Raw genomic sequence first — 16,984 nt, forward strand, 5'->3', positions numbered from 1 at the left:
GTTCCCGAGGGAGCCGTATATCCGAGGGGAAGGGTGCCCCTTGGGGGTCATGTGCCCTGTGTGCAGTTTGGTAATACAGCCCTGTTCAGACTGCAATGCTCTTATCAAACATCACAGCGGCTACATTCATCATGACGTCAGTAAGCTGCTTGTTCTGGTTAGTGTAGCGCTGCATTAAAAACACTTCGACATTTTAGATTTTAGTCTGGCCAAGTTCCCCCCCCCAAGAAAAGAAAAGTAAGATGGCTCACAGGGTGTTGCATCCACACCAGCCTCGCTGGCCTCAGCCTGACTGGCAAGGTAATGGCTAAATACGCTAAAGAGCAGAAAATAGCCTGCGCTCGCTCAGACCAACTCCACACTGAGGAAACCTGCAAGTGATCAGCAGCTAACTCCACTCAGCTGCCGTTTTATATCAGGAGAGTTTACTCAGGAACAGATTACATATTACTTACCTCATCCTAGAGTCGTCCCTATCGAGCTGCATGGGGCTGAGGTAGCAATCAATCCAATTTTTTTATACATCAGCAGATGTCAAAGTGCTATACAGAAACCCAGCCAAAAACCCCAAACAGCAAGCAATGCAGATGTAGCAGCACGGTGGCTAGGAAAAACAGCCATATGTGCAAACTCATAACACGTCAAATTTACCACATCTCAGTATCCAAATTGCTCTTTCAGAAGGCCACTGAGACACGCAGAGCCTTAGGTCATTATGGAAACTTCATGAACGTTAGGCAGATTTATACCAGGAGAAGAAATGGAGAAAAAAAATGTCTAAATATCTCAAAGCCCACACGGATCAGGAAAAGACACACAGCAACTGTGTTGAACCAAAACAGAAATAGTGAGACTGACACTAAGCTGTAGAGAGTGAGTTAAGATCAAACAGCACCTCTGGCTTTGTCATTAGCGGGCCAATCACACACAGAAACGCCAGCTCGGACTGCTATGCAGAAGTTCATTACCTCCACTTCAGCAGTAGCAACTAAGAGGAACAGTCACCAGGTGAATAATGTGCGTATCAAATCAAATCCACTCCATTTTAGTCCGTCTTATTATGCTGAGCTAGCGTCGAAAAAGCAGAGAAGTGACTGTTCTGAATAGGATCTGCTCGGGCCTCCAGATAGGCCCTGTATCCTGACAGACATGGAGAAGTGTTCACAGGAGACCTGAGGAGGCCCATCACAACAGGTTCTTCCTGCCCCTCACCGCAGGGGCCAACGGTACGCATCACCTGACACCACCAGAGGAACACGGCAGGAACATGGCCCAAAATGGGCATTCCCCCACCCCCGTCAATCAGCCAGGTGGGGGCCACATCTGTTTTCTGCTCCTGAAGAGAGAGTCTGGTACGCTCCTCGAAGGGACAGGTCCACAGTGGACAGTAAAACACCACGCAGCAGTTTCCACCGCTCTACTTAGCCACTGCGCCTTTAATATCTATTCCATGGCTCTGGGAGACAATAGGGGGGGGGGGGGGGGGGGATCTTCTCCTATGAGCAGACTGCTGGGGTTCCAAAGGAAAAACAGAGGTGTTGGGTTTCAAGATGGATCTCTGCAGAAGTCATTATGTTTCTGAGAGTCCCAGTTTGAATAATTAACATGTTCTTCCTCTGTCTCCGCAGACCAGCTTGCTCAGATGACTTCTGCCTGTGTGAGCTGTAATCTGAGTGGTACCGAAGGGCTACATTAAGTCAGCCAGTCTAACATCCTACTGAGGGAAAGGGACTATGGCAACGAGAGCCAAGTTAAGACACGTGTGATAGAAGGTTCTACTCATTTACGAGACGAGAACAGATACACAACTCTGATGTAAGAACATGCTTCTAAAAGCATTCAACAGCAGAGAAGGTTCAGACCATCTCATGACCATCGACCATGTGGCTCCATGACCAGTACAGGGGATATCCTGTCTACTGTGAAAGGACTGTTGTGTGACCACAAAGAGAAGAGATGGACTGTTTGACCCCCACAGCAAGAGGGGTCTGATGTTTGTCAGCTGGTTGTTCCACTCATAAGCCGTGACCTCTCCCCAGTTAAAGTTAATTGAAACGAGGGTGTGTCTTCCTCCCGCGGGGTCAGTGAGACAGAGGCGTCTGTTAATAAGAGGAGCCACAGCAGACCAGCACGACCAGCTTGTTTACCCAGGGTTCCTCAATCGGGGGTGCGAGGAGCGTTTCCATGCCACTGCTGGCCCGGCATTCCAAACCCAGGGTCACTAGCGGGGGAAACGAGTACGACTAAACATCCTCTCTGATCCTCTGTCTGAATGACATAACATAATCATCCTCTCCTAACAGACTCAAGTTATTTTGAGAAATAACAAAGGCTCTGGACTGGGGGAAGATTTGTTAACCATAACAAACACATGCTGGGGAAACACGAGGGAATACGGGTTAAATTTATGAAGCTCATCAAGAGAAAACAAAGAGGCTTCACTAAATCGCTGGCTCTGGGGGTGAGCAGAAATCTGGGCACAATTACCCTGAGCATAGAGTAAGGGATGCTGGACTCAGTGTTGGGGAGTAGTGAACTACATTTAGTTCAAATGTAATTACATTTTGCAGTAGCATGGTGGTAGTTGAACTACATTCAAATATTGGTAGTGTTGTCATGTAGTGGTGTAGCTAACTATTGGAACAACAACTTTTTTTTAGCAAAAATAAAATGTGTGAAGTAGGCAAGAATGTCCTTTATTTTTCAGCATCAGACCTGCCCAATTCTCACGTGAAACACTATGTGCCCAATTCTTACCTGTTATGTTTAATAGGCTAAATTACACATTCTGTTATATTATGACTCCAGAGTGATCTGTTCTTGCAATTTGTATTTGACATTTCAGATTTAGATAAAAATGTAACTAAGTACTTTTTCTAAGTTACTTCAGTTAAGTAAGCTATATTTTTCTTAATGGTAGCTTTAGTATAGCCTAAATTCTTCCAGGATGAAGTAATTGGTAACTTGGAAAACTACATTTTCAGAGTAGCTTCCCCAACACTGGCTGGACTGAAGGATGTACGGTATGGTGCATATAAGGTATGACACAGATTCATCATAGCATAAGCATTACCTTCTACCCCTGTAAAAAGCATTTCCATGTGTCCGTTCCCAATGATCACAGTAACTAGGGTCTTCTCTTCAAGCGGTTATCACCATCTCTGCTCCAGAGAGGGATGCTCAGACTAGAGGTCGACCGATTTTTCAACGCCGATTCCGATTATTGGAGGACCAAAAAAGGCGATACCGATTAATCAGACGATTTTATTTATTTATTTATTTGTAATGACAATTACAACAATACTGAATTAACACTTATTTTAACTTAATATAAAAAAAATCAATAAAATCAATTTAGCCTCATAATAATGAAACATGTTCAATTTGGTTTAAATAATGCAAAAACAAAGTGTTGGAGAAGAAAGTAATATGTGCCATGTAAAAATGTGTGCCATGTAAAATATGTGCCATGTAAAAAAGCTAACGTTTCAGTTCCTTGCTCAGAACATGAGAACATATGAAAGTTGGTGGTTCCTTTTAACATGAGACTTCAATATTCCAAGGTAAGAGGTTTTAGGTTGTAGTTAATATAGTATTTATAGGACTATTTCGCTCTATACTATTTGTATTTCATATACCTTTGACTATTGGATGTTCTTATAGGCACTATTGTATTGCCAGTGTAACAGTATAGCTTCCGTCCCTCTCCTCACCCCTACCTGGGCTCAAACCAGGAACACATCGACAACAGCCACACTCGAAGCATCATTACCCATCGCTCCACAAAAGCCGCGGCCCTTGCAGCGCAAGGGGAATAACTACTCCAAATCTAAAAGCGAGTGACGTTTGAAACAGTATTAGCGCACACCCAGCTAACTAGCTAGCCATTTCACATTGGTTACACCAGCCATTAGGCTGATAGGCTTGAAGTCATAAACAGCGCTGTGCTTGCGAAGAGCTGCTGGCAAAACGCACGAAAGTGCTGTTTGAATGAATAATTACGGGCCTGCTGCTGCTCAGTCAGACTGCTCTATCAAATCAGACTTAATTATAACATAATAACACACAGAAATACGAGCCTTTGCTCATTAATATGATCGAATCCAGAAGCTATCATTTCGAAAACAAAACGTTTATTATTTCAGTGAAATACGGAACCGTTCTGTATTTTATCTAACGGGTGGCATCCCTAAGTCTAAATATTCCTGTTACATTGCACAACCTTCAATGTATGTCATAATTACGTAAAATTCTGGCAAATTAGTTCGCAATGAGCCAGGCAGCCCAAACTGTTGCATATACCCTGACTCTGCGTGCAATGAACGCAAGAGAAGTGACACAATTTCACCTGGTTAATATTGCCTGCTAAACTGGATTAGTAGTTATAACTAGTGATTATGATTGATTGGTTTTTATAAGTTAAGTTTAAATGCTAGCTAGCAATTTACCTTGGCTTCTACTGCATTCACGTAACAGGCAGGCTACTCGTGGAGTGCAATGGTTAGAGCGTTGGACTAGTTAACTGTGCGGTTGCAAGATTGGAACCCCTGAGCTGACAAGGTGAAAATCTGTCGTTCTGCCCCTGAACAAGGCAGTTAACCCACAGTTCCTAGGCCGTCACTGAAAATAAGAATGTGTTCTTAACTGACTTGCCTAGTTAAATAAAGGTATACATTTTTGTTGTTGTTTGTTTTTAATTTAAAATAAATACTCGGAAATCAGCGCCCAAAAATACAGATTTCCAATTGTTATGAAAACTTGAAACCGGCCCTAATTAAATCGGCCATTCCGATTAATCGGTTGACCTCTAGCTCAGACACTATCCAACAATACTTTCCAATTAATATTACCTAGAGATGATGAATCAAGGAACAACAGGCTTCAGAGGTCCGTCTCCAAACTTTTGTCAGACAATTCCAGGATCAGGATTCCACAGCTGGACATAGGGTCCTTAGACTGGCAACTACCATGCTGGGATTAATCTATGTGTTGCTCTCCCCATCTGAATCTCAACCTTAATCAGAAGCAAACTAACCAGGATCAGATGACATGGGCACAAACACCACTCATGTCTAACCAGACAACACCAGGCTCCTCTGGCATTTAGGTGGTGGGTATTTAGCAGTGCCAGCTAAATTAGATATGTTTGGGTAAAGTGACCTGTTGGTCTACTGCTTAAAGTTTGCTTAAAGTTTCCTTTTCTACAGAATAAATACAAGATCAGGGAGAATTGCAGGATAAAATCTGAATGGAAATGCTCCTTTAAGGAACTTGATAGAGGAAAAATCAGTAGTGCGAGCCATTTTAAAGGAGCATAAGGATTTCAAAATAAATGCTGACACTGATCAAAACTTAAGACCGCAATCTGGGCTGACACAGGAAACGATAAAAACCCAAATCAATCCCATCTGTTTGAAAACCTGGTTCTGTTTCAGTCTGAGCTTGGTGAATGTTTTAAGAGCACCTCTCCCTCTGCTTCTGTCCCGCTCGCTCCCTCTCTTTGAGCTTTAAGACAGTGGTATTGACCATAACTCTTCTCCTGGCAGCTCTTTTGATGGATGTCCGGACGCCAGGCTAGAAGGCCGTATCAGCGTTCCCATGAGCCACTGGGGTGAGACACAAGGCTGAGGCCAGGAGTGCACTGGGAATGCAACAGCTGACCTGACATTTCACCCCCTTTCTCTCTGTGTGTGTGTGTGTGTGTGTGTGTGTGTGTGTGTGTGTGTGTGTGTGTGAGAGAAACAGAAGAGATATAGCTAAAGAAAGAGCACAATAACCCCTTTCTTCTCTTCATCCCCTTCATGTCCTGTGATGTCTAAGTGATGTGATTCCCCATCTGACCACTACTAATCACCAGCTCAAATCTAACCACCAGACCTGGAGCCCATAGAGCCTGATTACAAAGCCTGGTTTCCTTCCATCTGGACTGAAATACAGCTTTCCTACTCTAATGTCCTGGAGCAGTGTTCTACACTGTTGTGTGGGAAATGAGAGATTCTGCACCACTGGTTGCCAACTACAATCTGGGCCTATTTCAAACACGCACACACTGGCACCAAGGGAGCGAAAGAGGGGACAGCAGGGCTGATGACCTTAGCTCCATCTCCAGAGATTCTCACTGAACAACCAGCGAGCTCCTGGTCCCATCATCCCTTTTTCACACAAGGGCTTTCATGATTTGTCATGCTATTATTGACCTGCAGGGGGGGCGGGGGGTGAGCGAGAGATTGAGATGTGAGCACCATGTACGTACCAGAGCACAGAGCAGGTCGACGGACTCCAGCACCAGCTCCTGGTGTCCGATGCGGGCCACACCCAGCTCCTCCAGGTCCTGATGGGAGATCTTCAGGAGCTGCTCCCCGCTGATCTTCTCCCGCTCAAAGTTAGGCACATACTGCTGCAAGCTGTCATCCAAGCCTGGACACAGAGTGGGGGAAGGAGAGAACGAGTGTCAGTACCTTGAGACAAAGAGCACCGATAAGAAATACCTTTGTGATAACATGAAATAACAGTAAAAGCTGTGTTTTTTTTAATGCAGGCCTCTAACATTGAGTGATACAGAGGCCTACCCAGAGTAGAGACGCAGCACATGAATCTCCTTAAAGATGCAACAGGATTCGTGGAAGTCGGTCTCCACCTGTCTTGACACAAGCCCAGTTCTAATAACGGACCTGACACCTGACGACATAGGGGCGGCTGTGTAGTACACAGACCAATAGCAGAGAGAGAGAGACAAACAGGTGCATCAGATCTAGCCCCAAGATAAACACGCCATAAACAGACGAGCGGTTAAACTGCTCCTAACTCTTTTGGGACAGTTGAACAATGGGCGGCTCTTTGTCCAATTACAGTTGGGGGATGTCTCTTAGCTGTTTTTTAAACCCCCACACTGTTGGATGAGTTTATCACAATAGCAGCCACTCTGCCCACTCAAGGAAAGGCAATTTGTTCTACATTACACTCACACCTACTAAGGGCTCAGCTGGATGAATTGGTCCAATGCAATTTTTATATTTTATAGCCCCATTAGCAGAAGTCTGTGGGTAACACGCAGTGCTTTCGACAAGACAACTGCAAAAAAATGTCTCCCAAGTGAGACAAACACAAATGCTTCTTGTTCACAATAAACCATTTGGGGGGTGGGGAGTAAACACCATCTAGTCCATCAATGAGGGCACAGAGAGGGGGCAGCTGCAGAGCTATGGCCCTGAGCCCTGGCCCTCTGAATGGCCCGTCAGCTGCACAACCCCCCTGATCCTGACAGATGTACATATACACACAGACGTGCTGTGAGTATGGCCATCCAAAACCCATCCATTTCTCCGTTGACAAGTATTCAAGGAAAGAGCTTTGGTTTCATACATTCTTTCCAGTCTAAACTGCAGCCATATTAACAACACTCCATATATGAATACACTATGAGCATTATGTGTATGCAGATGGGGGTATGTTCTGTGGTAAGGAGCCTTCTTTAGAAATGGTACCTCATTTTCACACCTGTGTGGCATTCAATGTGTGTGTGTGGTGTGCTGCTGCTGCGGCAACGTGTGTGTGTGTGTGTGTGTGTGTGTGTGTGTGTGTGTGTCTGTCAGCGTGGTGAATGGCTTAGTGCTGCAGGATATCTAGCTGCAGATACCAGAGCAGACTGTTAATTCGTCTGGCCTGCAGAGCAGAGAGCCAGGGGCTCCCAGGACACACCACAGAGACTGTTGTGCCAATCATATGTCTACTGGGTTGCAACAAGAGTAGCATACGTTGCTGTGACTGTCCCCTTCACACACACACACACACACACCTACATTCAAACCCACCAACATGGAACAGCCAAGTCTTTCACAAAATACTACACATCTGCAGAAGAATCTCTAACAGTCCATTAACTGTGCTTTTTACGTTGAAGTTATTTTTTAACGACCTCTTATAAAACCTCAAAACGCTAGAAAGTCTGCAAGGCTTCTGCAGTGAAATCGACAAAAGACATCAAACTGCTCAACTATAACCCATAACGCAACCAGTCAAGTTCACTTACTGTCTAAACATTTTTCACATTCCTGGCTTGAGAATTCCCAGGGCAGACTTTATGCAATTTGGGCTTAATCCCTAAGATGGACTGAGTTTTGGCAGCACAGAGGGAGCTCACTTCAAAAGGCCCAGTGGAGGAGAGTATGAGAGAGACCCAGTGAGCGCTGTGTGGCGGAGGGGGACTGAACGCAGCCCAACACAAACACAGCCTCAGCCTCTGACTGGGCCAGCTGCTGGTAATGGGATTAAAGAGAAACAAAAGAATGGAAACACAGGGCTAAGGTTTCTCCTTCCTGCATTACCCTCGGCGTGTTAAGAAGGCATTTCCTGTGGAATGATGCCATCCTTCTGCGGAATCTCTCTACGGATGAGTTAAGGGGAGAGGGGAAGGAAAACTAAGTTTGGGCTACTAGGCCTGCTCTGACTGTGGCAGTTTTCCTTCTCATAATTAATCAACTCTGAGATTAACTTCTCCTGAACAGCCTACAGGCTTATTACAAAGCTTTGGGTAGACTAACAAAACATCTTCCCAAAACAGAACTTCCCTTCCACCCTCAATACCTATATAAATTGCTTCATTCGTTTAAGTGTTTTTTTTACACCTCCCCAAATCCGTCTCCAAGAGCAATGCCCTGACTTTGGAATTCTGGGTCCAACCTGTAGGGTAGGGTCCAACCTGACTAGCCTGGCGATCTAATTCGGAGAGTTTGAACAAAAGCTGCCACTTCAAAACAGCCTGTGTGTGTGGGTCCCCTCGATGGGACTAATTGAGAGGATCCCGCTGGGGAGAGAGTGGGAAACATGGGTATCCCGAGTAAGACTGCATTATCCCAATAGGTATACAAGTCGAAGTGCATTTATCCCATAGGAACCACAGGCTACATTTGCTCCCAGAGTCTTAAGGGACAATACCATGATCTCTCTGGCCCGTACTCTTGCCACATCCAGAAGAAAAGACGCACCTTCTCACATAGACCTGATAAAAGTATATAGAGCGTAGACCAATGGCTACAGGGTGTGTGAGAAACTATTAACGTCCATTAAGGACATAAAAACAAGTGAGGGAGGTGGGTGTCACACTATAGTGAATTGATGAAGGGGGTGGAAGTGGGATAATTTGTGAAAGCTCTTCAAAAAGGCCAAACCAGGCTTAAAACATTTTAACGCCATCCTGAAAACAGAATTTAACACGCACTTAAATGCCAAAGCTGAGATGAAGTGTGAAGAAACATGCAGAAACACAAAAGACAAATTCTGTCTCACAAAAATGTTATGCATTAACCCAGGCTTCTCCTCATTTGAACATCAGTAGAAAATGGAGCTTATGGTCTGTGTGTGTGTGTGAGTAATAGTGACATTAGTGAGTCCAGCGGAGACTGAATAATCCAATTGAGTAAATGGTCCAGCATAAACATGTGTTTTCAATGTAACATATTAGGAGGAAGTTCCGTTTCAAAGCACTTTGAGTGATCGATTTTCACAATATAGGGGATGATTAGTAAACCTCGACACCCCCCCACCCCCCATCTGTCATTACCTCACCCACTCTGGAGCAGGGGGCTGGATAGACGGGCGCCTGCTGTTACTGTGGGGTCCTGCTGCCACAAGCTACACCTATTAATTGGGGCCTGGAACTACACTACATTTATTCCTTCATTCATTCATTTCATTGGGAACAACGCACATGAATTAACATTCATATTACAATAATGCAACATCCCAACATGTAAATGTGCCGGGGTTAGCCGAAAGATCATTTGCACCCGTAGTCCCAGGGCAGCTAAGGACAATTACACAGCCACAAAGAAATACACACTAAAACAATACAACATATTACATCCAATAATATATTATTCTAACAACTACACTATTATCAACTGTCGTCTTACGTATGAGGAACCACAGATTACTCAGGTTTGTACAGGTTTGGATAGATTTAAGCCATGTTTTCAATTTAAATGTAAAAGTACAATAATCAGTGCAGCTTCTCAAGTCCATGGGCACTGTATTCCAGTATATTGTAGCTCGAACAGAAAAGTCCGATTGACCGATTTTACTGTGTTGAAAAGGGAGGTGCTTTCTTTGAGCATGATATGCCGGCATAGGGGTGGAGGGGCAAGACCATGTAGGATCTTAAAGACAAGGCTTACATACTGTTAAAAGCTATCCAGACTAAATCAATTATGTTTCTAAATGATATGACAATGGTGGTCACTGTTTGGTTTGTTATCAAAAATCTTAAGCGTTTGTTTGTAGAGTGATTCAATTGGTTTCAGAATAGTAGCTCCTGCTTGTGACCAGTATGTGAGGAAACATCTCAGATGTGAGAAGATCACAGCATGCATATATAGTTTGGCGGCCTCCAGAAGAAGGAAAGGTCTTATAAACCTAAAGTTGGATAATCCAAACTTGACCATGTTCACCACCTTCACATGTTTCTTAAATGTCAAGTTGGAGTCCAAAATGGCACCAAGATACCTGAAGTTAGACACAACTTTCAGATTCTCCCCATTAAGAAGAACAGCTCATTGGGAAGAATCAAATGATTTCTTAGAGAAGAAGAACATAAACAGTCTTGTCGATATTTAAATGCATGCAAGAATTGGTCATCCATTTAGAAACATGTATCATAGCTTCAGTTAACAACTAGTTGTCTATTTTCTGAGTGTAAATACAGAACTGTATCGTCTGCATACATCTACATGTTACATTGGGGGCCTAATATTGTCCCTTGTGGGACCCCAATGTTATAGCAAAGAGAGTCCGACTGTGTCTCCCCAAACGAACCCTTTGACTTCAGTTTCTCAGATAGGAATACATCCAACTAATGACTTCATTAAAAAGGGAGGATAGTTTGGATAGGAGGACCTCATGATTCACAGTATAAAAGGCTTTTTTAAGATCCAAAAAGACTGCGCTGACTTCACCACTATCCAAACTATCCTCCCAGTTGAGATTGAATGCACTCCAGAAAATAGCAATTGGCTGTTTCGGTAGAATGGTTTGATCTGAATCCAAATTGTATTTGATGGATGGCGTTGCCCTGAATGAGGTGATCAGCCAGATGTTCAACCACCCATATTTCCGCTACTTTCGATAGCACTGGAAGAATGCTTATATGTTTTCCACCAGTGTTGGGTTACCAGATTTTAAAAACAGGCATCACTGCAGCAGATTTCCAAGCACCCATATTTGATGGACAGACTAACTATATGTACAGTAGCCTCGGTTTTTCTAATGACTGTCTTGCCTGGTTCACCAACTACTTTCCAGACAGAGTTCAGTGTGTCAAATCGGAGGGCATGTTGTCCAGTCCTCTGGCAGTCTATGGGGGTGCCACAGGGTTCAATTCTCGGGCCGACTCTTCTCTGTATATAGCAATGATGTTGCTCTTGCTGCGGGTGATTCCCTGATCCACCTCTACGCAGACGACACCATTCTGTATACTTTTGGCCCTTCTTGGACACTGTTATCTAACCTCCAAACGGGCTTCAACGCCATACAACACTCCTTCTGTGGCCTCCAACTGCTCTTAAACGCTAGTAAAACCAAATGCATGCTTTTCAACCATTCGCTGCCTGCATCCACACGCCCGACTAGCATCACCACCCTGGATGGTTCCGACCTAGAATATGTGGACATCTATAAGTACCTAGGTGTCTGGCTAGACTGTAAACTCTCCTTACAGACACATATCAAACATATCCAAAATCAAATCTAGAATCGGCTTTCTATTTCGCAACAAAGCCTCCTTCACTCACGCAGCCAAACTTACCCTAGTAAAACTGACTATCCTACCGATCCTCGACTTCAGCGATGTCATCTACAAAATGGCTTCCAATACTCTACTCAGAAAACTGGATGCAGTTTATCACAGTGCCATCCACTTTGTTACTAAAGCACCTTATATCACCCACCACTGCGACCTGTATGCTCTAGTCGGCTGGCCCTCGCTACATATTCGTCGCCAGACCCACTGGCTCCAGGTCATCTACAAGTCCATTCTAGGTAAAGCTCCGCCTTATCGCAGTTCACTGGTCACGATGGCAACACCCACCCGTAGCACGCGCTCCAGCAGATGTATCTCACTGATCATCCCTAAAGCCAACACCTCATTTGGCCGCCTTTCCTTCCAGTTCTCTGCTGCCTGTGACTGGAACGAATTGCAAAAATCGTTGAAGTTGGAGACTTTTATCTCCCTCACCAACTTTAAACATCTGCTATCTGAGCAGCTAACCATCCTCTGCAGCTGTACATAGTCCATCGGTAAATAGCCCACCCAATTTACCTACCTCATCCCCATACTGTTTTTATTTATTTACTTTTTCTGCTATTTTGCACACCAATATCTCTACCTGTACATGACCATCTGATCATTTATCACTCCAGTGTTAATCTGCTAAAATTGTAATTATTCGCCTACCTCCTCATGCCTTTTGCACACAATGTATACAGACTCCTTTTTTTCTACTGTGTTACTGACTTGTTTATTGTTTACTCCATGTGTAACTCTGTGTTGCTGTCTGTTCACACTGCTATGCTTGATCTTGGCCAGGTCGCAGTTGTAAATGAGAACTTGTTCTCAACTAGTCTACCTGGTTAAATAAAATGTGAAATATATATATATATATACACACACACATACACAAATATATATATAAATATACAATAGGGGCAATCAGAGAATGTGTCCCTCTTCAGGAATAGTGTCTAGATCAAATACATATTGTTCTATAGCTTCTGAAGAAGCTAATAATACTGTCCCCTACTGACGCTGAGATTTCAGGAGTTCTAAATATTGGTTTATTGTTATCTATGGGAGTGAGAACTGTGGTCTTGGTTGAAAATCTTTGCGCCAGTTCCCTGACAAAGTCAACAAAATATTTTTTTTTAAAGATGGTGGATATAAAAATCTTGAATTAGTATCCCTTAACTCAAGTTGTTTTTGGTACTTTTCAGCTCCTTTTCCTGTTAGTTTGTTGAGGTTTCCCACATCACTTTGCCATTTCCAATTGCTTCATTGATCACTAAGAAAGAACTGGCTTTTTTCAATATCCCTTTTACCACCTTATTTCTCAGTGCTGCAAATATACGTCTGTCATCATTCTGACCATACTTCAGTGCTTTTTTCAAGGAAAGATCACGTTCTCTCATCTGCCTCCAGAGGTCCCCGTTGAGCCATGGTAGAGAAGTTTCCCGTCTTGGCTTACGTTGAAATTTCCTTGTCAATAGCTGATAGAAATGTTCTGTATGCAGACTCTGGGTCTTCATTGCTTAACAGATCAGACCAGTCAATTTGACTTATAGCTGCATCGCAGTTACTCTGCTCACCTTTCGGGATTTTTTTTATCGTACTGTTGCACATTAATATGGTTATTCTCTCTTGAAAAGCCATGTTAGTGACAGAGGTAATGCTCACATACACATAATGTCCTTCTCTGAAACAGTTCAAATCAAATCACATGCGCCGAATACGACAAGTGTAGACCTTACCGTGAAATGCTTACTTACAAGCCCTCAACTCTTTCTTAAACTACTGTACTGTTGGTGAAGAAAATATTTACCAAATACACTAAAATAAAAAATAAAAACAAAATAGCAATAACGAGGTTATATACACAGGGGGTCCTGCAAGTTTTGTTTTCGCAGTTTATATTGAAGTCGCCCATGAAGATGGATCTCCTTATGATAATACAGGTTACTCAAATATAGATTATTTCAAATCATTCATGTTCCACCATTCATCAACGATTGAGTATGTGGACACCTGGTCGTCGAACATCTCATTCCAAAATCATGAATATGGAGTTGGTTCCCCCTTTGCTGCTATAACAGCCTTCACTCTTCTGGGAAGGCTTACCACTAGATGTCCCCACAGCAATGTTCCAACTTGTTTCCATTCAGCCACAAGAGCATTAGTGAGGTCGGGCACTGATGTTGGGCAATTAGGCCTGTCTCGCAGTCAGCATTCCAATTCATTCCAAAGTTGTTCAATGGGGTTGAGGTCAGGGCTCTATGCAGGCCAGTCAAGTTCTTCCACACCAATCGACAAACCATTTCTATATGGACCTCGCTTTGTGCACGGGGGCATTGTCATGCTGAAACAGGAAAGGGCCTTCCCCAAGCTGTTGCCACGAAGTTGGAAGAACAGAATCGTCTGGGATGTCATTGTATGCTGTAGCATTAAGATTTCCCTTCACTGGAACTAAAGGAGCCTAGCCCGAATCACAAAAAACAACCCCAGACCATTATTCCTCCTCCACCAAACTTTACAGTTGGTACTATGCATTGGGGCAGGTAGCATTCTACTGGCATCCGCCAAACCGAGATTCGTCCGTCAGACTGCCCTATGGTGAAGCGTGGTTCATCACTACAGAGAACACGCTTGCACTACTCCAGAGTCCAATGGCGGCGAGCTTTACACCACTCCAGTCGACTCTTGGCATTGGGCATGATCTTAGGCTTGTGTGCAGCTGCTCAGCCATGGAAACCCATTTCATGAAGCTCCCGACGAATTGTTATTGTGCTGACGTTGCTTCCAGAGGCAGTTTGGAACTCATTTGTGAGTGTTGCAACCGAGGACAGACAATTTTAACAGTACCGGGTGGTCCCGTTCTGTGACCTTGTGTGGCCTACCACTTTGCGGCTAAGTCGTTGGTCCTCGTAGAGATTTCCAATTCATAATAACAGCACTTAGTTGACCTGGGCAGTTCTAGCAGGGCAGAAATTTGATGAAATGACTTGTTGGAAAGATGGCATCATATGACAGTGCCACATTGAAAGTCACTGAGCTCTTCATTCTACTGCCAATGTTTGTTTATGGAGATTGCATGGCTGTGTGTTCGATATCAGCAGCGGGTGTGGCTGAAATTGCCTAATACACTAATTTGAAGGTGTCCAAATACTTTTGTGTATGTACAGTTGAAGTCGGAAGTTTACATACATTTAAACTCAGTTTCACAATTCCTGACATTTATTTTAAGAATGTGAAATGTCAGAATAATAGTAGAGATAATGATTTATTTCAGCTTTTATTTCTTTCATCACATTCCCAGTGGGTCAGAAGTTTACATACACTCAATTAGTACTTGGTAGCATTGCCTTTAAATTGTTTAACGAGGGTAAACGTTTTGGGTAGCCTTCCACAATAAGTTGGGTGAATTTTGGCCCATTCCTCCTGACACAGCTGGTGTAACTAAGTCAGGTTTGTAGGCCTCCTTGCTAAGACATGCTTTTTCAGTTCTGCTCACAAATTTTCTAGCTTCAATATATCCATTCAATATATCCATGTAATTTTCCTCTCTCATGATGCCATCTATTTTGTGAAGTGCACCTGTCCCTCCTGCAGCAAAGCACCTCCACAACATGATGCTGCCACCCCTGTGCTTCACGATTGGGATGGTGTTCTTGGGGTTGTACTCATCCTTCTTCCTCCAAACACAGCGAGTGGAGTTTAGACCAAAAAGCCTTATTTTTGTCTCATCAGACCACATGACCTTCTCCCATTCCTCCTCTGGATCATCCAGATGGTCATTGGCAAACTTCAGACGGGCCTGGACATGCGCTGGCTTGAGCAGGGGGACCTTGCGTGCGCTGCAGGATTTTAATCCATGACGGCGTAGTGTGTTACTAATGGTTTTCCTTGAGACTGTGGTCCCAGCTCTCTTCAGGTCATTGACCAGGTCCTGCCGTGTAGTTCTGGGCTGATCCCTCACCTTCCTCATGATCATTGATATCCCACGAGGTGAGATCTTGCATGGAGCCCCAGACCGAGGGTGATTGACCGTCATCTTGAACTTCTTCCATTTTCTAATAATTGTGCCAACAGTTGTTGCCTTCTCACCAAGCTGCTTGCCTATTGTCCTGTAACCCATCCCAGCCTTGTGCAGGGCTACAATTGTATCCCTAATGTTACACAGCTCTGGTCTTGGCCATTGTGGAGAGGTTAGAGTCTGTTTAATTGAGTGTGTGGACAGATGTCTTTTATACAGGTAACGAGTTCAAACAGGTGCAGTTAATACAGGTAATGAGTGGAGAACAGGAGGGCTTCTTAAAGAAAAACGAACAGATCTGTGAGAGCCGGAATTCTTACTGGTTGGTAGGTGATGAAATACTTATGTCATGCAATAAAATGCTAATAAAATTACTTAATCATACAATGTGATTTTCTGGATTTTTGTTTTAGATTCCGTCTCTCACAGTTGAAGTGTACCTATGATAAAGATTAGACCTCTACATGCTTTGTAAGTAGGAAAACCTGAAAAATTGGCAGTGTATCAAATACTTGTTTTCCCAACTGTATGTATGTATGCATGTATGTATGTATGTATGTATGTATGTACGTAGAACAGGTTTAGTCCAGATTTGACATACAGACATACAGGATTCTGGACAGCTGGGAAAGCAAAGATCCCAGAGCCAGAGGCTCCGTTTGGACTGTAGAAACGGATCTGGCTCACACTGAAGGCCATGGAATTTCAGCCTACTTAAGGCTATAAGCACAGGTTTTTGGCAATGTAAACAGTGAGTTTCCTCTCGGCCTATAACGGACTGGCTAGTTCTGTGATAATCCTAACATTTCCTGGTTCACATCTGTACAGAAGCACTAAAAACCACAGGTTTCCTCTCAGTTGCCAGAACATGACAGCCCAGGGAAAATCAAGGAATGACATTGGAAATGAAGTCGAGACAAAAAAAAGTGCCTCACAACATTGAGTCAAGCTGGTATTATACTGCAAGACATTTAGAAGCAGATGTCATGTGTAAGGTAATTTACTATAGGCTACAATGAGAGCATTCTGAATACCTTAGTGTGTCCTTTTACAGAAGAACACGCAATCATGCAATTAGATAATCCAGGTCTTGTCCTTAAAGGCCCAGTGCAGTCAAAAAGATGAATTCCCTGTGTTTTATATATTTCCACGAGGCTGGGATAATACTGTGAAATTGTGAAAATTATGAT

General features: G+C 43.6%; 1 protein-coding gene across 2 annotated transcripts in view; it reads right to left on the reverse strand.

Annotated features, from left to right (window-relative positions):
* Positions 1–16,984, reverse strand: part of LOC139383525 (connector enhancer of kinase suppressor of ras 3-like) — a 73,763-nt gene that overhangs the window by 39,018 nt on the left and 17,761 nt on the right. For both annotated transcript variants that reach the window (XM_071128092.1, XM_071128093.1), the window contains exon 2: positions 6,254–6,417. In XM_071128092.1, the coding sequence (XP_070984193.1) occupies positions 6,254–6,417 (164 nt within the window). The remainder of the gene's footprint in view (positions 1–6,253; positions 6,418–16,984) is intronic.

This window comes from Oncorhynchus clarkii, chromosome 25 (genome assembly GCF_045791955.1).
Source record: "Oncorhynchus clarkii lewisi isolate Uvic-CL-2024 chromosome 25, UVic_Ocla_1.0, whole genome shotgun sequence".
Lineage (NCBI taxonomy): Eukaryota > Metazoa > Chordata > Actinopteri > Salmoniformes > Salmonidae > Oncorhynchus > Oncorhynchus clarkii.